This window comes from Rhipicephalus microplus, unplaced genomic scaffold (genome assembly GCF_043290135.1).
Source record: "Rhipicephalus microplus isolate Deutch F79 unplaced genomic scaffold, USDA_Rmic scaffold_13, whole genome shotgun sequence".
NCBI lineage: Eukaryota > Metazoa > Arthropoda > Arachnida > Ixodida > Ixodidae > Rhipicephalus > Rhipicephalus microplus.
Window position 1 is genome coordinate 39,293,903 of NW_027464586.1, and position 26,698 is coordinate 39,320,600.

General features: G+C 45.6%; 1 protein-coding gene across 7 annotated transcripts in view; it reads left to right on the top strand.

Moving 5' to 3' along the window:
- The window catches only part of LOC119164608 (EGF domain-specific O-linked N-acetylglucosamine transferase), a 387,898-nt gene extending 362,907 nt beyond the window's left edge, over positions 1–24,991 (top strand). For all 7 annotated transcript variants that reach the window (XM_075882748.1, XM_075882746.1, XM_075882744.1 and 4 more), the window contains 2 exons: positions 8,861–8,963; positions 24,362–24,991. In XM_075882748.1, coding sequence (XP_075738863.1) covers positions 8,861–8,963; positions 24,362–24,535 — 277 coding nt within the window. In that variant the 3' untranslated portion in view covers positions 24,536–24,991. The remainder of the gene's footprint in view (positions 1–8,860; positions 8,964–24,361) is intronic.
- The last annotated feature ends 1,707 nt before the right edge of the window (positions 24,992–26,698 follow it).

A 26,698-nucleotide genomic window follows, 5' to 3' on the forward strand; every position in this document is an offset into this window, starting at 1 on the left:
GGCACTCTTTTCTGTCCTTGTTTATTGCTTCTGTAGCTACGCTGTAACTACTTCTAGGTTGCACTGTTCGTATATTCAGCTGCGTAGGTTCGCGTGCTGCCGTATGGACGCATAGTGGGCCTTTTGCTGATTTGTGTGACGAATAATTATAACCTATTGCGCAACTGTAGTTGCAGTAGGCACTCTTGAATGACATGAAACATCCAATCTTACACACACTATAGTTCGTTTCCTTATGACACCGTTGAGGCATGCACCGAGAAATAAGGCCAGGCAAGCTGAGAAGGCGATATGCACAGGGCCGACTTACGCTGTCACTCTTGATCGCAAAGGTCAAGTGTCCACAAGTTTTTGAAGTCCTGTCAGCATACTGTCTGCACTGCAGCCATTTGTCTTGCGTCAGACATTTCTGGCTTTGCAGTTGTGTTTTACGAAAAAAATCATATCACCACAAAGGAGTGGTGTCTTGGGCTGGTTAGTATTGCATTTCGAAAGAAAAAGAAATATGTATTCTTTTTTAGTGTTCAGGGAACATTTCGTAAAGAAGGCAGATAGCACAGAGCACACATCGTGTACTCTGTGATTTTCTATATGTCTTCTTTTTTAAACGTTCTCTGCGTACTAAGAAAGTATATTTCTTCCAAAAACCTCATCACCATGTGATAGGCGCTGAAGGACAGTGATGGAAGGTCAGTATGGAACACCATTGTCCGCCCCGGTGGAACAGTGGCTAAAGTGCTCGGCTGCTTAACCGAAGCTCGCAGGTCCGATACCGGCCGTGGGGGTCGCATTTCGATGGCGGCACAATAGTTGAGACCCGTGTACTCTGCGATGTCTGTACACGTTAAAAAGCACCAAATGGTCAAAATTTCCGGAGCCCTCCAGAAGGCCGTCACTCATAGTCATATAGGCGCATAGTCGTGACGTTGACGAAGGCAACATTCGGCGTGTCAAAGAATTTATTGGGCTGTACTTGTAGCCGGGAAACTGAAGTTCAGATTACAGTGATACACACTGGCACTGATAGTAGTGAACAAAGCATCGGCCCTCAATGAATTCACAAACAGTGATGCGCATTGGCATTTATGCATGTGCCGTAGAATATCTCAGAGCTATTGCTTGTGGCCATGTAAGTTCCAATAAGAATCTGTAATGTTCGCGTCTTGCGCGAAATCTGAACAGAATACTCTACTACAGTCCTGAAGCATCTCGAGCACCGCAGGCACAGTTTGCGCTGAGCATTACTGACAGCCTTAAGGAGACACAGCAAAAGTGAAATAAGGCACACCTGTGAAAAAAGCTTAAAACAAAATACGGACAGGAATTGCTTGCAAAGAAATCATAATGTTAAAGCAGGAAAGTACAATGAACTGTAAGTGCAAACTAGAAAGTATAACTAATAAAGTACTGTCCTCAGGTCCACTGACACATGTAAAATGGCTTGAGGCGCGCAACATGGATGACTTCATGACACACTCAGCGCTGTTGAGAGTTCATAATTCATAATGCCGGCCAAGATAACCTCGTAATTAAAAGCGATGAGACGTCAAAGCACTTTACATGGACTGAAGTATCGCCGAAGAAGGTTTTCACCAAGTCCATGTCGGCAGATAGATGTCGACATCCAAACCCAATCACCGGGTTGGTATTTTAAGGAGCATTGTAGCAAATCCTAGCCGATTTGCTGCTCAATGGGTAGCTCAATGGGATGCAAAAGTCTAGCTAACCTAGTTGGTGGTGTCTCCCGTCGCTAACATCCTTGGCAGGTTTTGAAATAGTGGGTGGCAACAGCAGTAAGACGTAGCCAATGGTACTTTTTTTGTATCTTCGCTAGTGTAGGGGAAAATCCAAGGTGTCCAGCTGTCGGGTCGTCATGCAGAGGATCGAGAACTTGTGGACGTAACGCCAAAGGTACTACAAATAGGTAGTTGGCCCGATGTGGCCAGAAGGTTTGCTTAACGAGGATGCCATTATGCAAGAAAAACGACGTCAGTTCTCGCTTGAGTACCTTGGAACAATGGCAGCCTTGTTCTTGAGGTATCCCACAAGGACCTTGATTTCAGCGTCGGCTGGCCGTCATTCTGCAATGTCGTCAACGCTTAAGGTTCCTAAGAAGCATTTGCCGTCATCGTCCTGAGGCGGTAGGTCAACAAGGGCGCGGGTCAGTAGTAGATGTTAGAGTGCCTTCATCCAGACTGTTGAGGAACGAGAGATGAGACGATGGAAATGGGGCCGTGCTGTAGTCGCAGCTTTAATTAGGGACATGGGCATGGAAGCGGTCGCAGCTGCAGCGTCTAGCCAGGTCAGAAGCTAGGCTGTTGTCTGTTTCTCGTGGCTCGTGCATCACGAGTGGTGCATCATGAGCCACACGGCTCTCTTTAACATGGCAGCTGGCCAAGATTGACGCTACGCTTCATTCCTTAGCGCTTTGCGCGATTTCCGACGTATAGAAAAGAAAAAGCAGGAGGGACGGACCTATGTACATGAGCAGAAGTCCATGGTGTGTCCGAGGGAAAGACGAGTTGTTACCGTGAAAAATGTTGGGTATCAGAGAGTTCTGGCAGGTGACACTGGGAGCTGCGGATTAGGCGAGGTGCGCATCGAGCAGTTGTTGTAGGCAGTGGATGCAATCTAGCGAGGCCCTTGTGGCAACTGGCATCAGCGGCACCAGCGATCACCACGCAGAGAACGGGTCAGTGCGGATGGTGCAGAGTGTGGTGATGATTCGTGTGGGCAGGCGCCAAAATTGGTGTGTGATCGGAATAGGCGTGAGTTTTGGTGAGAACTCGACGCTTGCTGCATGTGGTGCAAGCATGAGCACGCAGGCCAATGGTCACCAAAATGCCCTGCCAGAAAAAATGCTTTGCGACGCACACTGTGATTTCCAAAGGGCTGTAGAGGTGGCAGCAGGCGCATTGAACAAAGATGAGCTGGTGGCACTAGCACAAGGTGTGCATGGATGCCACCAACGTTGGCACATCTCTGTCGCGTGCTGAAAAAAAAGGCAGCAGACTTGAGTAGCATTGATCAAAACCGCTGCTTCATCGAATGTCGCGTGGGAAGGGCTCATCAGGTTCAAGCTCTTCAGCGTTGTCTCCGGAGATGTTTGGCAGCAAGTCGGGATCTGCAGGAGACTTGGACTGTGCCAGACCTTGTGACGCCACGTATGTTGCTTCGTCACCACCTATGGCAGCTGGCACAGGAGATCTTGGTAGATGGATGGCACGCTGGCCATATGCTTGCGTGACCCATGGGTCATATTCGGGCCTCTCTATTACGGGCATAACTGGAGCATCACCTGCAGTCATTGGCATGCTGGCGGTAGATTTGCTGCTGGTGTGAGAGATGGCAGCTGATTCAGTTAGATTGCTGCCCGTGGTGTCAACGAACACTTGAGTGGTGGTGCCGGTTTGGTTGTCGCACACAGAGTCAGTAGCACTCAAGTCGTCATGATCACCGATGTGTCCGTACGTGTCGACCGCTTAACCAAAGGCCGATCTTTGGATGGCTTATGCTGCGACACGTCAGTGGAGTTGTTTGTCGCAGGAAGGTTGTTGTTGTGGCATAGCGCTGGACAAGATGCGACCAAGGGGAACCGTAAAGAAAGCTTGATCGGCGTAGATGAAGAAGCGGCTTCCATGTGGTTGGTCCTTTGTCGGACGCAATATTCAGTGCCGCAGAACCATAGAACAGCGTCTCGAAGTTCGTCATATGGGTGGGGGCTCCAGGAAAAATAGGTGAGGCGTCGTTTGATGTCAAGTGGGAGAACATACTTCAGTACCTCAAACATGAATACGTGGAGCCAGATGCTGTTGAGCTCCAAGGCAGCCTCGATCTCTGGGAACCATGACTCGATGCAGGCTGTCCGGAATGGTGGTAGAAGTGAGTCAAAGTGCGGCTGCAAGGCGTGGGCTGGCCACGAAACTCAGTGGAACCGCTGCTGCGCCGGTCGCTTGTCTGTTGATCTGTGGTCACCAAATTGGCGGGGCAGCTGGCCAAGACTGGCACGACGCTACAGGACTTATGAATGGCAGTGATGTCGAATTCCTAAAGTGATGACAACTTTGAAAGGCTTCCCGTAGGCGTAGGGTTGAAACTTGGGTGTAGACCAAATGATGGCAAGGCACTCTTTTTGAGTTGTGCAATACTTGGCTCCTGCCTTTGATAGCAACCGGCTAGCATACGTGATAACACTTTCCAGCCCATCAGTCTTGTGCACAAGGATGGCCCCAAGTCCTACGCTGCTTGCGTCTGTGTCTACTTCTCTGTTTAGGTGTACTTGTCGAAATGTGCAGTATTATTGATGTCACCAGGCATCATGTAAGTTCCTGAAATGCTTCGTCTTGTGGTGTTTCCCACTGGAATTCGCTGTTAGTCTTCGTGAGTTGTGCTAGCAGCTTGGTGATAAATTTTTTGACGAAACGCCTGTAATAGGCGCACAGTTCGGGAAATTGGCATACTGTCTTCATGTCGGTGGGCGGCGATGTCGGCGATGACTGGAAGTCGGTGATGGCGGCTGTTTTCTGCAGGTTGAAACAAACTTCAGACGTGCTAATAACGTGTGCCAGGAAAAAAAAGCTGCTCGCACATGAAGCCACGCCTTTCTGACCTCAGGGTGAGTGTGGAGATCTTGGTAGCTTGAAGTACAGCTTGTAGATGCCAGAGGTGCTCGTTCAAGCTCGAGGAAAACATGACACCATGGTCTAAGTACACGAGACAAATCTCATCCGGTTCATCCGGTGAAAGGGGCACGGGGCATACGTCCGTGCATCTTATCTTTTTCTATGCGAGTTTACGGGTTGATCATCCTCCCGCAGCTATCTTGGATTGCACGGCGCGCCACCTATAGACAAGAGCACGCCTATCTCGCACCCAGGCGTCTTCGGCGCTATACCCTCACTCCCAGAGACGCCATAATTTGTTTGGAACTGCCAAGGCGCGCCTCGCTAGCATGGCATGCACTGGTTCTGGCAGTTTAAAATGTGAAAAAGCGCCTGTTCACGCTGCGCCCGCTTATGAAATGTCATCTGGGTACCACTGCGCTGTCATCTTATGCGACAAAAACCAGCGGAAGAGGAAGAGATTACTGAGCACTGCCTGTGAAGTTCACAGCGCATCGCAGGAATTATGCCGGTCCTGTGTTTCGGGATTGCACAGATTTTCATCGAAAACGAAAAATGCTGAGCTCCGCCGCCTTAGGATATAATCGCAATCAGCAGGAAAAACTACCAGCCCAGTGAAGTGAACGAGTAAGTGTACTTACTGCATTTATTCAAGCGCGACCCCAGCTGTTCTACTTTACAGCGGCGGTTTGCATGCAGTATGTCTGTGGTATGTGGCACAAAACTACTTCTGTGCTGTTTTGCAGGCTGCATGTCAATAATATGATATACGTATTACGACTCACATGTGGATGCTCGCACCGTGCATGTTTAGTACAACTGTAACGACCTACTATCGCGATGCAAAGAGATGTGAATGGCGCGGAAAGTATGGCTTTCGACTCAGTCGAACTGCCACATGCCTTGACTGTCACTAGGCACTTTTCTACATGTGCTTTTGGTCGGCGTCACCATAGCATTTTAAAGTCTCTTTCTGGCAGGCACTTTTGCACCGCGTGTGTGTTCCGAGTGATCGGCAGGACTGGCAATTGATACACATGTGGTGCATAAGTTCGAGCCAGATTCTAGCGCTACGTTGACGCCGGCTTACAGCACAAATTCTGCCTTGTCACAGCCAAGGTATGCAGCAGTTAACGCTTTCCGCTGTTCCCGTTTCTTTCAGTCAGATAATACGTACCTGATGAAGCTGCTTCCTCAGTCTGTAATGCACGTGCTGCAGACATTCTGGACTGCTGAGGAAGGTCTTCTCATTGTTTCACACGAAATCGGCATAAAGTTCCAGCAAAGGAATAGCGTGAAACAGGATTACAACCGGCCTCTGGTTGTGAAGTTTCGCGTTTAATTTGCAGAGCGTCTGCTCGCGTGGCAGTTGAAGGGATTGCTTTGCTGTGCTTGCAACAGATGGTGGCACGCGCTTTTCAATATGGCAGCAAGCACTGCGCTCGCTGTGTTCTGGTGTATGGCCCGTGGGCACTGCGAATAGTCAGCTCCAGTGTTGACGAGAGCAGTGACGTTGTGGCCGTCTAATATTACGTCGAGGTCGCCAGTTCATCGTCGTGCACTGCACTTGGATCATGGCATTGGCTATGTTGTTTTGCTTCGCTGCTTTTACGTCATCGTCAGGTATTCTTCCAGCCATGGAGTTTCGACTTCACAGCTCTGTCTGGTTTACGGGGTGTTTAGGCTTTGTCACATCTTTGTTAGTGGTGGTGGAGGGTGTTCAATAGTTCGCCGTACAGAAGTCGCACCTGCATCAGTTGCTGCTTTCTGTTCTCTCAATATGGGCTAGGCAATCAGTGCCTAGTTGAACCAGTGCATGTCAAGCAGTGAGGCGGCAGGTAGCGGATTGGTGATGGTGAACAGCAAGACAGGATAGAAAGGTGGTCTAGTTGGTTGCTCATAATTGTTCAGCGAACTGGGAGTGTGGGGGAACACACACAAGAAGCAAAGAAACACATTGCACGAGGGCTCACTATCAGTGGGCCTTTCGTAATAATAAATTGCTGTGTGCCTCTTTGCTTTTTGTGTGTGTTCCCTCGCGCTCCCAGTTAGCTGAACGATTATGAATGGCAAGATCCTCAGGGTGTCCACTGCATTTCTGCTGGGTAGTCGGCGATGTCACGTAATTTTTCAGCCCACTGTGGGCGCGGCGCGTCGATGGCGAAACCACGCATTCCCATCGGGCGGTACTGGCAGTGGTGGTAGCTGTGTCCAGCTTCCCTGCAATGGTAGCAGGGACGTCGATGGTCGGGGCATGCCACGCGTCAGTTTGCACGTAACATGTCGTTGGCTGGCGTATGGACGGTAAAGCGTCTGTGGCGGTGGAACTGCGACGATGTGGACTCTTGACGTTGGCGTGGAGGGGAGCGTAGTGTCTGGCTGCAGCAGCATAGCTCATGGCTTGCTGCTGAGGCTGTCGCGGTTCACAGGAGGCAAGTGACGGTATTTGTATCTGCGATCTGCAAACGGTATCTGCGATCGAGTCCAATCGAGTTTGTGGTGAGGGCAACAGCTTGTGCAGTTTCTCTTTTACGATTGCTCAGATCGTTTCGCCCAAATAGTCGGAGCAAGGGCATGTATGCAGCTGCGCTGTATGGAGTTAGGTGACAATTGTACTGTCAGATGCGCATTTCTAGCGCGTCCTCAAAAGTCGTCGTTTCCGACACAAATTCTTCGACACTGTTTCATGGATTCCGCCTTAGTCCCGCAAAGAGTTCTCACTTCACTCATAAGGAAATGAACTTTCCTGTCTTTGGGCATGCCTGAATCGGCGTGGTGGATGAGCCTTCTCATTTCCTCTGTGAATAGCGCCTTGATTCCATCTGGTAGCTGTACGGGGATTTCAAGCATGGCCTTGGCCCTCTCCTTGTGGACAACATTGGTGAGTCTTGCAAGGAACTTGATGCAAAAAGTGTGCCATCTTGTTAGGGCTCGCTCTTGGCTTTCGAACCATGTCCTGGCTGCGTCTTCAAGGGCAAAGTAGGCATCTCGCAGCATGTCTTCACTGCTGCAGACGTTGGAAGCGGCCACGCGGTCGTACGGTTCGAGCCAGCTTTCCAGATTCTCAAGTGATCAACCATGGAAAGTTGGCAGTTCCCTGGGTTGCCAGAGCAGGATAGCTGCAGGCAGCACAGGATCTGTTGTCGTCCCTGTGGCCAAGGTGAGGGTCGTGATCTGCCGGGTCTTTCGAGGTAGAGACATGAACACTGGCGGTAGACCTTGCTGCATTCGTCTTGCTCGCTGCTCGGAGTTGCAGTCGGTGTCTTCTTTGGCACTTGAGCTGGGTTCTTGGCTGGATAGAGGCATTTGGAACATGAAAGAAGCAGCACCTCCACCAGATGCCACGTACTGGTGACGTCGACAAATGCTGCAGTCGGCGTGTCGAAGGAACGCGTTGAATAAACTGAAAGTCAAATTACAGTGACACACACTGGCATTGATAGAGGCAAACAGTGTCGGCCATCAGTTACAAACGGTGGTGCGTGTCGGCATTTGTATGCATGGGCGGTTGAATATTCCAGTGTTATCGCCACCGGCCACTTACGTTCCAGAAAAATCTAATGTTCGCTTTTTACAAAATGAAGTTTCTCGAACACTGCAGATGCTGTTTGCGTACAGTTTTTGTATGTGGTACCTGAATCAAATAGAGCAGAAGTGAAATACGCATGGAAATATCATTGTTTTGGGGCGATGAAACCAAGATATTTCTACTGTTAACACCATTCCACATTGCTCAGGAGCAGGTCATTTCTATCGCACCTGGGTTATGCAGAACCTTGAACCGTGATTTCTTCTGTTAAAAAAACACTGCGAGGTTTCTGCAGCTATCCGTGTCAACTTACTAATTCAATTGTCTTTAGTGTTTGTAGATGGGCAGATGCTTCAGAAAGGCACTAAATTATTTCTTGGCATTTGCATTACATGGTATCTTCTACCAGATTGTATGACTTGCTTCAAGTGGCAGAGAAGAGTGTCCAACATGCTGGTTAGATAAAAAACATTTAGCATATCAGGCAAAACTTGTTGGTATGGCGGTGACAGTATCAATTTCGAAAATTGAGAGACAATTCGTCATGTGGTGGTGTCTACCACACAAACTAGAATCAAAGCAATAAAAAAGGTGCAAAATTAAGAAGCTCTTGTCATTTTTGTAGATATTTCTGTAAGTCTGTTAATTATACACCCATTTCAGTTGTGACGTAAATATGCTCAGATCTTGACTAAGGTCTGTTTTGCAGCTACAACTGCGACGATCCTGTGTGCTACAAAGACTTGGCTCGGCTTCGTGGCGTCAAGTATTTCACATGGGAGGACAACACAAAGCTTCAAGCTGAAGATGAAGTAAGAGCATTGATGATTCATAACAGAATACTCCGTACTCAGGGCTGTCCACCGTGGTGTGCTGTTCAAGGGAACCCCTAACAAGTGGTAGCGCTGACAAGAATGTGCTTTATTATAAAAAAGAAATGTATTTACATCTGTATTAGGCTTGCATATTTGCACTCGAGATGTGTTATCTTGCCATATTCAAGCGGTAGTTGATTATTTAGTACTAAAGGAATTTTATGTTAAAAAGTGGATCATTGGCGTATTAGTGAAGCAGCAAATTGGACTAGTTGGAACATTATCATCACGATCAGTGCACAAAAAAAAAAAAAAAAAACCTCAAGAAAGCGCTTGTGAGGTGCATTTGCTTGTGTTTTTTTGTCCTTTTGTGCACTAATCGTGATGAGGATGGCGTATTGGTGTCAGCTGATAGCCCTTCCAAGGCTGAATGTCGCACTTAACCAGCGCCCGACAGATGGCAGCGCCTCACCGGCGTCTTCTTCACTTTGACTGCTGTTCTAGAACACCGTACTGTGGCCTCGTCTGCTAGCTGGAGCGGGAGCCATAGCCAGTGCCAACGGCGAGCCCGCAACTCATGAGTGTGTGTAGCGCTGTCAGGCGCAAATGGAATATGCCTTAGTCACTAATAAAGTTTGTTATCTGCCGTGCCCCTGCCAACGACCTCGCCCCAGCCCAGCACTCACAATAGTACAGACAGAAAAAGAAGCCCTTTTAATGTTTAAGCCGCTAGTCCCATGTGGAAATGCAAAGCTGTGAGCATAAAATTGAACACATAAAGTTGCTCGTAAAAGCGCTTTTATAAATGACATGTTCCTATTTACAAAGGACTTGGGAGTTTCTATGTCAACACATCGTGGTTTCAAGGGCACTTATGTTTATAATGTTTCTAATCATCCTCATATAACTAACAACCTTTCTATCTTGTTGTACTTATGTTGTTCATATTTGGCTGCATATGAAAAGTGTGCAGATAAAGTGACAAGGTCCTGTCATGCACTAGCTATAATTTAATGTGAACAGCTTTTTCACTTACCGTATTTACTTGCATAATGAACACACTTTTTTTCTCAAACAATCGAAGCAAAGTTGGTGGGTGCGTTTATTACGCAGAGTAAATTTTATACAAACATTTTCGGGAGCAGCAAAAAATGCGGTAATGCAAAAAAAAGTTGGGTCGTTTAGCATTTCGCAATTTACATACGCATGCACGGTTTAGAAACAGCTTCTTTAGTTGTACTTTACTCATCTTCAGTGGTTGATGGCGCCATCTTCTGCAAGCTGTCCCCAGGCCGCCCACGAATGCCATAAAAACATTTTGCAACTCTTTTCTCGCAATTGTTAAACCGCAACAGTGGTATCTGCTGTGATCTCGAGGGGTGCCCAAAAGTGTGCGCTACTATGCTACGACGCACTTTGCCTACTTCGCGGCAACCTAGCACAACGACCGTGGCAATGCCGTTAACATTGTAGCAAGCACGACGAGGTCGTGGTAGCAAGTAACCAACATTGCGGCAAGCAACCCCCGAAGCATCAAAACAAACTGTCAATAACAAGATTACCGACAAAATACGGCCGCTACCTTGCTGCTACGTGAGAAATGTCTGTACGTGTGGATAACAATGCCTGTATGCGTGGAAGCAAGAATCAGGAGCGCTACCATGTTGTGGAAATCAACACGATCTTCTCTGGACGACAAGCGATTTTTTCTGGTTTTCCGGAAACCGGCCACCTGATAGTGACGAATGAACCTTCCTGACAGCATTTCCTGCTGTTGTCGCTTAAAAATTGCGTGCACATGTTTGAGCTTTCAGGGGTGGGGGGAGGAGGGCTGATTTTTTAGAAAAAGGTAGAAAGGTAAGAAAATGGGGTGTGGAGTGAACGATAAATGTCTCTCATGTAAGGACACCTTAACCGATACACTCACGGGGGAAGGAAATCAAGGGACCGTTAGAGTGAAGAAAAAAGAAAGCAGGCTAAAAAAGAAAGGGGGGTGGGGAAGGGACCAACTTCAGTTGGCACGGGAAGTTGGGGGACCTTCACTCACTGTGTGCTTATCAGCTGTGATGTCTCTCCATTGGCACTGCTTGTGAACCCCGCTGTGGCACTCAGATAAGATGAGGAATGTGCTGTGCTCATATGGAAAGAAAGGCGATAGGCATGCAGCAACCGGCGAAGGGTGGAGGAAGCGAGCCAAGGTAGTTGAGGGGGGGTCGGCAAAGTAATAAAATATGGAAGAGATGCGACGGATGAGGAGGCACCTGGTTAGCGAGACTGCAGCGGATGAATGTAGGGGGTGCATTTATTACGCTGGGGAAAAAAATACAAATTTTGATGTCTGAAGTTCTTGGTGTGTTTATTATGTGAGTGCGTTCATTATGCGAGTAATTACGATATTTTAATTCTAAGTTGAAGTTTCTTGGCGGTTATTAGACTCACAACAGGTGGGTATTGCAACCATATTGTGAGGCATGTTCGTCACTGAACACAAATTCTCTTGGTATAAATCTTTCACGTGCTTTGGTGTAAACACATACAACCGTATCACATGTGCCAGTATTCACAAGAACTTATGGGCGATAAACCTTATGCAAAATTGCTGCCATCTGTCAGAGGTTTGACGAACCTATCGATTCGACGTCATGATGAAGGCTTGCGTCTGAACCCTCTAAAAGATATTCATAATGCTTAGTGCTCTAGCAACATGGGGCACGTCTGCCCATTATTGTTGGGCACCGTCGCGGAACCGTGTGCTAGGAGAGGTCGAGTTCCTGTCATTGGCGGAGCTTTAAGATCAAGAAAATACTGATTTTTCTTTGATCATCCAGCGCCAAATGGTCAGTAAAACCTCACCGTATTACCACAAATCGGTGAGAATGCGATAACGGAGCTTTGTGCATTCAGAACACACCCAAACGAAAGCTGCACATGGCGCATCGTTTCCCACAGTTGCTCTCTAGCATTTTCAGCTAAGTAATTACAAAACCATTTATGTTGCCAGGTTTTCGTAGATGCCGCACTATATATTGTCGTAATCGTGACATTTGAGGAAAATTTAAGCAATGTTTAATTTTATTGACTACCGTGAAATAGAAGTTCCATGCTACATCATTGCACGCATATAATTAAATAGAAAGACACACGATGATGTGTAAAAGCATAAACTACTCTTCTAATTTGTATGGCTACTAACGAGTACACAGTGTCCAGTCCTTAAGTGGAGGCATAAATAGGCTTCATGCTACTGATAGAGTAGAAATTCACAATGACGAAGTCTTGAAATTCTGTGTGTTAGTTTGCGTGTGTGTTTCCCTTTGTGATCCATTCATACGAGTTCACATGCTCATATAATCATATACTAACATATCATACGTTATTGTATCGGTATGATCACATGTGAGTATGATGTGATCATATGAGTATGTGATCAGTTCTCTGAGTATGCTGCTGTGATGCGCACTTACCAAGGTGGTTACATGAAGTAGTCAGCGGCAATTAATGAATGTAAGAGGGAAATGTCTCTTTGTCTTTTTTCAATACTTTTGTAATAGAATCGTCTTGATATGGCAAGCGACATCTCTTTTCCCCATTTCCCCGCCCCTCAGTTCAGGGTAGTTAACCAGATTCTACAATGCTAGTTAACCTTCCTGCATGTCTTTCAATTTATTCTCTCCCTCTCTTGATATGGCAAAGCGCACACACATGTAACGAAATAGACTTAAACATTTATTTGACCGATTCAAGTTCACTTTAGTTCACATGGTAACTGAGGCTCTGTTCCAATTATGAACAGCATTGTGGACAGTCATCACTGACATCTTAGAAGCCAGCATCGAGCACATGCTGTCCAAGAACTGAAACACGCCTGGATGGCTGCTACGCGTTGAGGTGCCATCTCAGGTTCAGGAGAAAGTTAAAATAACCAAACTTAACTGTTCGTTTTTAGCTTTTTTTGTGTTCAACTTTAAGAAAAGCTGAATGTTACTTACATTCAGCATCTGGAGAAGCATCTGCTTGTGTGCAGATGACTATTCCGGCGAGATCCAAGCTACCCAAGCGTTCGCCGAGCTGCCATCTTATTTAGACAGCGAAGTAGCCTGCATCGTTTTTGTCCATGATGCCATCTTCTGGACACTGTTTATTTTGCCGGCTACGTAGAAATTACAATGGTACTTATGATGGCCTTTGTCCATTTAGCTGTATATTCAGCCATCTACAGTGAGTAGTAGAACAAGCCTTTGATTGCTACTGTGGTTACTAACAATTTAGTAATGACCGGACCACCGAAGTCAGCACTGTTCAATAACTAGGTAGTAAATTTCGCCAACCTACACTTTATTACTTCCTTTTACTTAGAGGCTAGTGCTTTTTGCTACAAATGAACTGAACATTCAAGTCGGCACTGTTCACTAACTAGGTAGTAAATTTTGCCAATTTGAACTTTTTTACTTTCATTTACTATGAGGCTAGAATGCCAATATCATCCTAATTGATAAGAAAGGACAAGTCAAGGACTTGAAAAATTGCAGGCCAATCAGCTTACTGTCCGTTGTCTACAAAATATTCACAAAAATAAAATAGCTAGTAGAATTAAGGTGACATTAGAGTTGATTCAACCAAATAAATAAGCAGGATTTCATGCAGAATACATCACAAGACCGTATTCATACTATCAATCTGGGGATAGAGAAATGTGCGGAATACAACCAACCCCCTATACATAGCCTTCATAGATTACGACAAGGTATTTGGCTCAGTCGAGGCATCAGCAGTGATGCAGACACTACGAAATCTGGGCATTGAAGAACCCTGCATAAACATACTGAAAGAAATCTACAGCCAATTCACAACCACTATAGTTCTTCATAAAGAAAGTGATAGAATCGCAATAAAGAAGGATGCCAGGCAAGGAGAAACGATCTCTCCTATGCTATGCACCGCGTGTTTACAGGAGCTTTTCAGGTCCTTAGATTGTGAAGAGTTAGGAATAAAAATTAATGGGTAACATCTTAGTAACCTGTGATTCGCTGATGACATTGCCTTGATGAGTAACTCAGGGGATGAATACTGAACTGGACACAGAAAGCAGAAGAGTATGTCTGAAAATAATATCTATAAAAATAAAATAATGTACAGTGTCGTCCACTCTTAGAATGAACACGGCAACGCATGGCCGCGCTTCGCGGCGTGCCAGCGCCCATGATGCAGGCGCGCATCAAAGCTTATCGGCGGAAGCACATAGGCATTGCGTAATCTCTTGTGACGCGCTTGTGCGTCGTGCTTGCTTTGCTGTGAAGCATGCCTAACGATGAGCATGCCAATAGAGATTGAGTGCGCTGTACTACTGTTGTGGCAAAGCTCGCATTACTTACTGAAGGGCGATGCTGTTTTTGCGTAACGAAAAAGTTTCTAACATGCTACCGACAGGACAAATTCAGCCTGCAGACGTCTCTCTGGCAGCTCAAGGCTTCTCCAGAAATGAAATATTTGGGACGTTACTAAGTCACATTTGCGTTTTTTTCTCGCCTATCGCGATTAATAACCCATTGTTGGAGCAAGCTACAGAGGCAGGACTGGTATTAAGCAATTTTTCCTTAAAGCAGTTCATGCCGTGACTGTGTATTTAACGTACTGTGGAACAAATTGTAGTATATTTGCCAATCGGCATCCAGATCTGTCATTATGAAGACCTGTATGGCCATGTTTCTCAAACTGAACGCCAAGTCTATTTGAGAAATGATCCACACATCAGAAATGGGTTCTTTCAATAGGTAGTGTCAAGTTTTATTTTGCTCAGCATCCCTACTTCTTGCCTCCGGCCGCACTTCAACCCATTCTTCCCATTCAACCTATTCTGTCTTTGCGTGACGAATCAATTTTGTGACTGCGAGGCGCTAGCTGAGGTGAATTCGATACCTTTGTCCTTTCCGTGTTTTTTTTTTTCACAAACCTTATTGTTTGTGTGTATTTTTGCAAACATCGCTGCATTGCTTTGTTTAACGGATTTAACAGAGCAAAACCACTGGACATATATGAGAGGTACTGTAGAAGATGGATGTCGACTAATGCCATTGCATGTGCAATAGCACATATGGTAACACTAATTTCAACGACCCATGGTTACTCAAATTACGAAATCGTTGTGTAACTTTTACAAAATAACATAGCTTGATAAAGAAACTGGTAGAACGTTACATGCATTGTTAATCCCTGTACAATGAAGTTACCCATGTCGAATAAAACACGATTAAAAGGCTTAAGTATACAAAAACAAGTTCGACTATACTTATTGTGGTTTAACGAGGAACATAGCTTGAAAAGCAACTGCAGCCTTTTGGCAGCATCACTAGCCAGTCAAAAAAGTTCAAGTAGTTCAATTGGAAAAATATCAGTTGGCATCAATTGGTTTTCAACCCATCGGAATTTCGCCACCAGTTGGAAACGTACCAATAATATTCAATTGGTAAACTACATAGTTCATATCCAATTGGTTATACCCATTTAGACAGAACTGGTGGCTAATAAGTTGAGCAGTTGATGTAGGTTGGGGTACCATTGGTCATCCAATTGAAGCTAACTGGTGCCTAAATGGCTAACTAGTTAAAGTGAACTGGTGTGCAACTGGTAATCCAGTTAATCGTAAATGGTCACCCAGTTGAAACTATGTGGTGTTCGATTGGTTGAGCAGCAGCCTGTTAGCTCGGCGGGCGTCATTGAAGTACCCAAAACGTTGTAGAAAGGGAAAGATTTGCTTACACATAATATTCCACTTGCCACACAGGCTATTAAAACGCCGCACAGGCCAAACACTGAGCGTGCGTCTCTCTGTTAACGTCATCAATTTGCTTCTCTATCTACAAAAAGGGACGGGCATTTCTCACAATCGGCCATTTTGCAACGCTTAACGCCCTCGTTAAGTCTGTCCCGAGAATGTTTTCGGCTGGCTTAACACACAAAAGTTCGGCCATCAAACTATATGAAATACCTAATAGATGACACATGAAAGAAATAAGATAAAAACAAAACAAAAACAACACGAGAAACAACTACACCTATACACTGGTGCGTTAAGTTCTTAATGGCACGCAGAAGTTCGCCCGTTCGTTGCGCGAAAATTTCAAGGCAACGTCGTAGCTTCCAGCCACCTTAACTGGATTGACTTTGAGGAAAGCCTCACCGCGCACGATGCCAGTGTCCTCTTGTCTTAACTGCGACTTCGTTGCTTGGTCAGGCTCGGGCTTTGACTTTCGTTGGCCTGTCTGCAGGGGTTCTTTCTTCGGATTTGCTCCGGCTCTCCAATATTCTTGGTGTCGTCTGGTTCTGTTGGCTTCGGCTCAGTATATTCGTTCAAGTAGGTCCGGGGCTGATCGTTCTTCTTTCTCTGCCTCTGCTCTCCGGCAGTTTTTCCCGATCCTGCCAGTGGCTTGTCTTTCGTTTTGTCGTCTTGGCTTGGCTGATCTTTCGGTTTTTCGTCTTCTGCAACCGCGCCCTCTTGCTCACAAGTCGCCTTTTGTCCCTGGGCTTTTTCATTTTCTTTGTTTTATTTCCTTCTTCGCCGCCTTTTCCTGATGCCTTTTTTTCGCCATTCCGGGCTTTTCATTCATTCTCTCCGCCTCGCTGCCTTTTCTCGCAGTACCACGTTGGGAGTTAATCTGTTCTTCCCTGCTTTCAGCTTCGACTGTGCCCTTGTCTTCCGGCTTTTTTTTGCCTCCGGCAGATGTCTTAGGCTTCAATTCTTCGTGTTACTTTGTTTTTGGTGTTTTCGCCGTTTCCTTCACTCTCTCCGCCACGCTGTCTCTTGCATAACCGTGTTGGGAGTTTGTCTGCTTTTCTTGGTCACGATATTTAGCTTCGTCCTTGTCTTTCGGTTTTCCTTCAGCTTCAGCTTCGCCCTTGTCCTTTGGCTTTCCTATTGCTCTGGCAGACATCTTGGCGTTCTGATCTCCGCCCTCTTTCATTGTCAGTGTTTTACAATTTCTGGAGTTCTCGGCGTGCGACAGGGCTTGTTGGTCTACGTGTCTTTTGCAGGCCGCAACTGGTGAGACTTCTGGTTCTTGTAGACACTTGGCGTCCCAGCCTTTTGCCGCGGCGCTTCCAGTTGAGTGTAGATGATGGCCTGTCGCGTAAACTCTGGAGCTATGGTGGACAAAGGTTTAACAGAAACGTACCTCGAAATCTTGTCGCGATGTGATTTGGGAGCTCCTTGAATGGCACCAGTCATTGGCACCTCCAACCAGTCGGGCCTTGGCAGTTTTCAGCATGTAGGCAGCTGACCACACATGAAGTTTCGACGTTCAACGAACGTTTTCAATCCACTCGCATGCTGAAGAAGCATCTTCAGAGCAGTAAAAGGGGCTGATGTTGCGGCTAAAGTCAGTAATAACCTGGAACGCTGGTGCTGGTTGAGGCTGTGCTGGACCAGCCAAAATCAGTTGTTCCAGAAGGGTCGATAGTAGACGGTCCTTTTCTTGGATAGCTTTAAGCAAGTCGCGAGCCGTAATGGTGTCTACATTGCCAAAGCCCATACCTCTTCTACCGCAAGTTGGGTTGTCTCTTCCGTCGGTGCGTTACATCTCAGGGTTACGGTTACATTAATCAGCTTCGTAAACTGACAGAACGCACATTTTCTCTCCATGGCAACTGGATGGCAATCCCACTTCTGAAATGTTAGCTACGCCGGGCGTCGTTGAAGTACCCGAAGCATTATAGAAAGGGAATGATTTACTTACACATATTATTCCGCTTGCCACACAGGCTACTAATACGCCACACAGGCCAAACACTGCACGTGCGTCTCTCTGTTAAGGGGAGATGCTATTCGAAGACACTTTTTCTTTAATATTCACCCTAGAGCAATGAAACTTGAGCTGTTTGTGGAACTTTTTATGCTAATTTCATATATGTAATTAGTTTTCTTGCAAGTTACAAACTTTTAGCTCTGCAACATGACAAAGTGAAAACCTTAACCCTTTTGCCCCCCCCCCCCCCTCTTTCTTCCCAAAATTCTGTAATTCTCTACCATTCATAGTTTATAATGCTTCAAATAAAGTGTAGAGTGCAAACAACTAATTAGGAGGCACATACAAAATATGTAATACACGTGAAAAATAATAGATGTAAAAAGCCCATACTTCACCTATCCTAGTAAAGGTATACATACAATTTTTTCATTATACAATAAAATATTGAAATTTAAACTTGATAATTGCATTCGTCATTCTTTGAAAAAAATTTGGGCAAAATTTCATGCAGGTCCAAGTACAGTAAAAGCTCGTTAATTCGACACCCGTTAATTCGGAAATTCGGATAATTCGGACGGGTCTATTGGTCCCGGCCAAAGTGCATGTTAATCTATGGGACCAAACCTTCGTTATTTCGTCGGAATTCGGCTCCGCACCGCCTAATTGGGGCAAATGCTGACGGCTGCTGCTACACAAAAGTGTGATAAAGCAGCGCTGGCACCACTGGAGTGAAACCGAAACCTGAGTGGCATCGCCATCATCATCAACTAGTGGGGGCGATCGCAGCGACACTGAACGTCGGCGTCTTCTTTCTTCTCCACTCAGCGCCTCCGACGCCATTTTCCCTTGTGTTGTCGTGTCGGAACCATCTCTTCTTGCCGAGTTCTCTTTTTTTTCCATTGTGACCGTATTTGCATGCCACCACCATCCTGCGCTACAGTGATGGCAACGCCGAAAAAGCTGCAGAACTACGTTGCGAAGAACTTGGCGACTAAAGTGGAAATTTTGGAAGCACTGAAGAACGGCGAATCGCGACAGCAGGTTATGACCAAGTACAATGTGAAGCGGAGCACGTTGGGAACGTACGTGAAAAATGAACAACAGATTCGACAAGCCTTCGAAAGCGAGAAGTTTCATGCCTCTAGAAAGCGGTCGCGAATCGCAGCTCATCCCCAGCTCGAAGAAGCTTTGCTCTGGTGGATTACTGACTGTCGCAACGCGCATCTGCCTTTGAGCGGACCTCTCATCATGGCGCAAGGTGAGAAGTACGCTGCAATGATGAACATTGAATCGTTCAAAGCGTCAGAAGGGTGGTTTGAGAGGTTTCGAGAGAGACACGAACTTGTCTTCAGGAGTGTGTGCGGCGAAAAGGCCAGTGTTGACGAAAGCGTGACCACTGAGTGGAGAAATGTGAAGCTGCCGGAGTACATCGCCGCATATGAACCACGTGACGTGTTTAATGCAGATGAAACTGCTCTATTTTTCAGAGCTCTACCCGACAAGACGGTGACTTTCAAAGGGGACGCGTGTATTGGTGGCAAGAAGTGCAAGCAAAGGATAACTGTGCTTCTTGCCGCCAATATGACTGGCGCGGAGCGCTTGCCACTACTTGTCGTCGGGAAGGCGCTTAAGCCACGTTGTTTTAAGAACGTCAAATGCCTTCCTGTAGAGTACACAGCGAACAGGAAGGCATGGATGACATCGGACATTTTTCGCGGCTGGCTGCAGCAGCTGGACCGGCACTTCACGTCGAAGGACCGCAAGATAATTATGGTTGTTGACAACTGCAGTGCCCATAACTGTACAGTCGAACTGAAGAGCATCAAAGTAGTTTTTTGCCGCCCAACACTACGTCTGCTCTTCAGCCGATGGACCAGGGTATCATTCACTACTAAGAAGGTAAGTCGAAGTACCGCAAGCACCTGCTAGAGCGAATGATCCTATGCTCAGAAGCTGGAAAGTTGTATCGAGTAGACTTACTCGGCGCAGTGCACATCATCGCCCACGTGTGGAGAAACACTCCGCCGCAAGTCATCGCCAACTGTTTTCGGCACAGTGGTTTTGTGAGACCCGAGCATGCAGTAGTAGCTGACGATGGCATCGAGGAGGTGTCAGCCGAGTCCACCGACGATGACTGCCCGACTTTCGATGCTGTCCTTCCCACAGATGTGACCTTTCAGGACTACATCGCGATTGATCATGGTGTCGCCACGAGTGGTCTCGTGACCGATCAAGAGATTATTAAAGATGTCACGGGCGCCCATGAAGTCCACGATTCCGACGAAGAATCATGCGAGGAGATACAGCCACGACCTCATCACACCACACGGCAAGTCTCGGAGGGGCTGTTAATATTAGAGGACGCTTGCCTGAATACTCCCGACAGCTTGCGTGCTGTTGGCCGTTTGGAACAGTTAAGAAAAATTGTGATGTCAGCCAGAATCTGCGCGAAAACGCAGACGAAAATTACAAAATACTTCAACAAATAAAGGTATGCTTCTGCAGCTTGATTTTAAATGTTGTTTTTCCTGTCTATTTGGTTAATTCGGACAGTTTTTCCGGTCCCGTGAAATTCGAATTAACGAGCTTTTACTGTACTAGAAGTGCCCGAAAAAGGAGGGGCACATTGGAAAAAATGACAAATTTGTGTTTTGAGAAAAACGAGTTTTAATGTTAACATTGAGTTTTTATTTATGAAAGATATTATTAAATCAGATGAAATTTGCACACCAAAAAGAACAATCCTTCTTGTAGTGGCCACTGCGACTAAAATACGCTAGCACCATGAGTTTGTCCCTATCGGCGTTTTCGGGCAGACTCTTCACAGACATTTCCCTCGCAGACAGGACCATGAAACGCTTGCCAAACTTCCGCTTCATTTGGCAGAGCCTTGTGCCAACTGCAAGCTAGGAAGAAGTTCGACAGGACTGCGAAATCCAAACTAAGTCCAGTGTCATGCCATTTTGCAGCCATGTTTGTGCCACATACCGTCGCACATAATGGCAATGTCATCCCTGCTAAGTTCTCTCACTGCGAGCTCTTTCGACCTCTCAAGATTGGCGCTGGTGTCATCCATTGCCGCATCACGAACTCTCTGGCTGACAGGTGTGAACGACTTTGATGCATTGGCTTTTGCAAGCCCACAACTGCCGCAAATCGGACCAGCAGCTCGTAGCCTATTCCTACAGAGCTCGCCGCACAACAGCTTTCACTTGCGAGCAATGCCTTTTTTCATTCATAACGGAGATAATTACACGAGAAAAGCATTGTTCAGCTGCGCTGCTCGACATGACATGAACCCCGCAAACAGGTTTCACAGCACATACAGGCGCGCAGCGGCCAATGGCGGTTCCCGATTCGTACCATGTAATAAGCCAGTCGCGGCACTCGAAAAATGCGCAGAACAGTGATTCTTTTTATTATTTCTTGGGCTGCATCAGCGAGAGAAACTGTTGTTATGTGAAGAGTGAGGCTCGACTCTTCGACTCATGCGATCAACAATGGCTAGCGGCGGCGCATTATCGGCGGCAAGGTGCTCGAAGACTGCACACTTTCCACCTTTTAACAGGCACCTTGATCTCTTTAGATGAAGTTTTAAAGCATTTACAGTGAAGTCTCGACCTGTATTATTTTTTTCATAACAGTAGAGGTACTAACATTATCAAAACGGGCGAAAATAAAAAATCAGTAATTTTGAAAAAATGTCGCGCTTTTCGACCCGCATCTCCCCTTAATATCTTCGTTTTCCTTCTCTATCTATAAAAAGGCGCGTGCATTTCCAGCAAGCGTGTCTGTTCGATGTAACTTGCCGACATGTCACTGGGATATTGTAAACACCTGAAGTGCATGACACAAACTGATTGTGCTGTGTTGTGCTACATTCCCTTTATCACGAGGTAAGACTTTTATCAATTTTAATGCGAACGGCAGCGCAAATCGTAGTAGTTCATTAGGGGCGCTTAAAGCAACTGTATGCCGTAGTGTACACCGATTTTTCATTTTTAGACAATGGGAAAGCTTGTGTGCAAATGAAATGACAGCAGCATTCTTTTTATTCATCCTTATGTTATGATAGATACAATGCTTTAACCAGCTTCAAAAGCTTTTCACATTGGGCTACTAAGGTCTGAGGCGGGAAGGCGGAGACGTCTATCTAATCAAAGGGAGACGCTAGTGCCAATGAGGTGCCTACATGATTTATTGAGAGGTCAATGGAAGCGAGAAAGCGCAATGCCATTTTTGACTGTTTTAGAATGTGATGACTTGTAACTTAAAAGTGGTTTTGCTGATATGGGGCAGAACATCTAAAGGTTGTATTCAAGTGAAGATATGTATTGAAGAGCCAGAAACTGTAGGCATTGATCTTAAGGTACCGTATTTACTCGCATAATTCTCGCACCCCCCACATTGCCCAACAAAAATACCGTTTCTTTTTTCCTCGAGTAATTATTGCACCCCCGAAAACTGCTGCGATAATGTCGTCTGCTCTTTCCAGCCACTGATGATGATAGCGCACGCCATCTGGCGCCATCTCTTAAGCATCAAGCGTACTATTCTACAGAGATTCAATCCAAGTCAAGCCGAAGTGGCCAGTGTGCGTTGCGTCGTGTTTTGTATGTTGTGTCGGTAATCTTGTCACGTTATGAGGCGATACTGAAGCTGTACAGCTGCTTTCAAGTTGCAAGTGATAGATCATGCACTAAACAATGGCAACAGGGCCGCCGGTAGGCCCTTCAGAGTCTACGAGTTTTGTGTTCGTTACTGGTGACGGCAGCTTAAAGCCACGAAGGCGCGTTGGGTCTGCTGTGTGCCTAAAACTGGGATTGATGGTAAACTTTATTTCTTCAGAAGGAAACTGTGGACGATTCTGTTAAAAGCCATCAGCCCAATACTGACATCCCACTCTTACCTTTTGAGGGCTCCTCTTGAGCGACGCTACCGCTACGCCCGCAACGCCCGCAACGCCCGCAAGCTTTGCGTACAGTATTCTAATTCTCGACTATTTGCTTCCACTTTTTGTGTCTTTAATAAATCTTGTCTTGTGTTGTATCTCTGCTTTTATTGTTGAGGTAAGTTCTAATTAGTATTTCTTAAAGCTTGCTGTAAGTTGCTGGTGTGAGAATCCCGATTTGCGGCCACTTCGTTTTCTTTTTCGCTCTGTACGTTTTCGTGGAAAGTTTTCCCCGCGTAATTCTCGCACCCCTCAACTTTGCATCAGTTTTCCGGCAAGAAAAGTGCGAGGATTATGCGAGTAAATACGGTAGTTTGAATGACAAGGTGACATCTAAACTATCTTGAAAACCTTCAGCATATCTAGAAGGAGCTTTCTGGTGCTGAAAACTTGGAATATAAATAAGAAAAGTGTGTACATACGTAGTGGTAGTTTTGCTTACTTAAGCCATTCAAATTATGTACCAGCATCCTGTTAAACTTACTCAGGTAGTTTTCTCGGAAGCCAAAAATCTATATATCGACTATATAACTGGTCGGGCGTCACAATTTTTTTTCATGTTCCATGCTAATAATGTAACCAAATATTGCCAGCTAGGTACTGCTGCTGGCACCTCAATGTTTCTTGAACCACCTCAAAAGCTATCAACACAACCTTTGCTGCATGATCATAGAGACTGTGATTTATTTTTGTTGTGCAGGACAATGTTGGTGACGAGATATTGCATATTTCTCCACTAAAGGTATACTGTGTTAAACATGGCACATACTGATTTCCTGTAACTCGAGAAAGCATGGCACCTCGGTGCCCATCCTGATGCTTCCTTAGTCAACACTCCTGGCTGTGAATAGGGTACATCAGCGACAGTCTAGGACATTGTTTGTTAGGATACGAGAGCCGAAAGATAGGCAAAATGGTTAACTGAATGTTCTTTCTGTGGTTATCAAGCTGTCGGTCCTTGGACATGATAGGAAGCGCCAAACCAATATAATTTTGAATACTTGAAGAGATCAAATGCTCAAACTGGTGACTGCATCGCCTGTGCACATTGAAAAGCAGGGACTAAATGCACTCTTGCCTCTCGGTCTACATATGACTGTTCAGAAAATTTATGCATATTTGAAACTCATCAAGGTACTTGTCTTGTTATGAGCGTTTTGCAATTTGTGCTGTGTCAATGGGAATGACGAACTTTGGGTGGGCCTATGTGCTTTGAAAACAGGCTGTACAACGAAGAAGCATGTTTTCATTTGAGAATTCTTACGTTTTTGCACCTTGTGTGAGTAGACTAATTTACACTGTGGGCTTCTCCTAATCATGTTAGTGATGGAGAATCTGTTGCTGGGCCTGTTGGTACATACTTAAAACAAAAAACAGCTTAAGGACGGGTACACAAGATGAGAATACGCACGCTAGAAGCAGTGTTTGTCTGTCGTGTTCTCTTCTTGAATATGGCTCCCAAAGCTGGTTTTTCCGTTTCTTCAAGTGTGTAAGTGCTGCTTAAAGAATATGCACAAGCTGGTTTGTTATTGCTTTTATGCTTTCATAAGCTCACATATCTATTTTTCATTGCGTTTGGTGGGTGCTTTAATAGTGACGGGTTCCTCTTTGAATTCACCTTATCGAAGTGGTTGCTTGACCTTCTATCAAGCATGGCAGCTTCGTTTTTGCCCTGCGTAACTCTTCGTGTTGTTTTTTCCTAGGGCCACCACCCAACACTCGGAGCACATGCAAAGTTTACGAACTACCGCTTTGATGTCGACGAGTTCCTTCGGATTCTTCGCATGACCATAGACTATGTCAAGAAGTTGCAGGCCGTTTCTATTGAGCTGGGCACCAGCGGGTCACAGTTCGTGACAGGTCATCAGGAATTGTAATACACGGAGATGAGACCTCTTGTCTCTCTATTTGCACCCTATGCCTTCCTTCATGATGAACCCCTACCAACTAGCTCAACTTTCGATTTTTTCGTTCTCAGGTATGACCTGCAATAATGTATTTTGTTTCGATCTCCTTGCCATCTATTGCACCAAGCTGCAAATATCAAAACTAAATAAAGATTAGAAGAGTGTACTAATGGAGTGGTGATATCAGTATGGCAAGTCAATTTCGTAGAAAAGCACGGGTTGAAGAAAAATTAATGAGAGGCGAAAAATTTTGATGCAGCTTAGAGTGCAACACTGTATGCTGTTGGACTTAACGTGAGAGCTGTAGGAAGTGTTGACCAATGATTCGCCTGTCCTTCGAGGACAGGACGCTGGTGTATGCGGGCAAATGCACGCTGCCCTTCCAAATGTGTATCGAGCTACAAAATAAAACAAGGTACCAGACAAGGTCTTGTGTCTTAAATTATATGTCAATTGTATTTGACCTTGTTTCCCCAGAGGCCTTTGGCTATGTATTGTGGCCTTTGGCTAGAAGTAAAAAATGAAGAAAACAAAGGTAGGACGACATGCACACAAGGCCCTCTTTAGAATTCAACTGCCCCGTAGAATCAATTTGCACCTGCTACTGAGCTAACAGACAAGTCATCATCACAAAATGAGCCCAACAAAAGCAGCACAAATTCCGTGAAGAAGGTCAATTGAAGCATTTAATCAACTGACTGTCCCACTCTTGAAAATAATTTTAATTGTAGTTAAAAATTGCACTCAATTACAAAGGTAAGTTGAAAAAAGCATTTCGATTATATCAAACAATGAAAACATGCGCAGTTATGAACAAAAGCACATACTTTATTAACGTTACACAGCCCCGATTCTAAGTGACCTGCTTCTAGCTTGATACATTAGAAAGCTGCAAGAAGATAACGGGCCGTTTGGCATCGTGAGGACGCTCAGGTATGCGGATGATTTTCTGGTGTTCTTCTGGGCGACCCCTGAAAAGGCTTTTGAGAAGATCAACAAGATTTTTGCCCACTTATCGACGTCCTTTCTTGGTTTCCCAAAGAAGCGCCCCGCTGACGGCCAAATGCGTTTTCTTGGCCTCAAGTTGTACAACAGTGCTGTGCTCAGGTGCTGGAAGCATACCCTCGTTTAGACAAGGGCCTTCTTCCATGCACTATTCCGAACTCGTCAAACGGGCCACTGCGTTGTCTGCAATGAAAAATGCTATAATTAGGTCCTGCTCCCATCAAGTTGCAATAAGCTTCTCGCATCAAGTCCTGCGATTGATGACAACAGGCATTCCTGAACAGTTACCTGTTTTAGCGGAAGTCATCCTATCTAAGCTGTGGCGATTTTCAACCTCACTCTAACTACATAACCAAATAGGGAAATTAGCGGTAATACTCTTTTATACGGGGTGTCTCACCACATCAACAAAGCTGCCGCACGGGCCAGTGTCGAGGCCGTTTATTCAGCACTCATGAAACTCTGTTCGCTGTGCAGGACTGTTAAGAACCAGAAACTAAGCCCTCCATGTCAGGAGCGCACAAAGAAACATGACCTGTTTTGTACCGTGCAACCTGAGTTTCATCTAAGAGTTTCCCACATGCGACGGCATTAGACAGACTAGTCGCTGTGTGACCAGTAGCTTGCGTCAGGCACATAGCCAGGATTCTTTTTCGAGGGAGGGGCAAAGCCTAATTGTTCAAAAGAAAGGCTTTTCATGGCAAATAGAAAGAAAGTTGCCTGGGAATATAAAAGGTTCTTGACTATCGGAAGAAAATGAGAGCAAAGTGGAATGCAGTTTAAAAGGCGAGTTAACTAGCAATCTCGATCAAGAAGTCCCACACAGTCAGTAATGGGAAAACAATTGACGGGAAAAAAAAGAAAGGAGATTGGGGGGGGGGGGGCATGTCTACGTTATGTGCCGCAAAAAAACTAAATAAATATTGGACGCTTTCTCTGCCGAACTTCTCACACACTGTCTTAACAACAAGCCTGTTTTTCACGGGCCTGTTGTGAAGACTGAATGTTAAGACATTTTATGACAGAAATTTTTAAATAAAGAACACACATATTCAGGAAAACAATTTTATTGAACAAAGAACTAAAAACAAATACTTCCTTGACACAATATACAGAATGTTACCACTC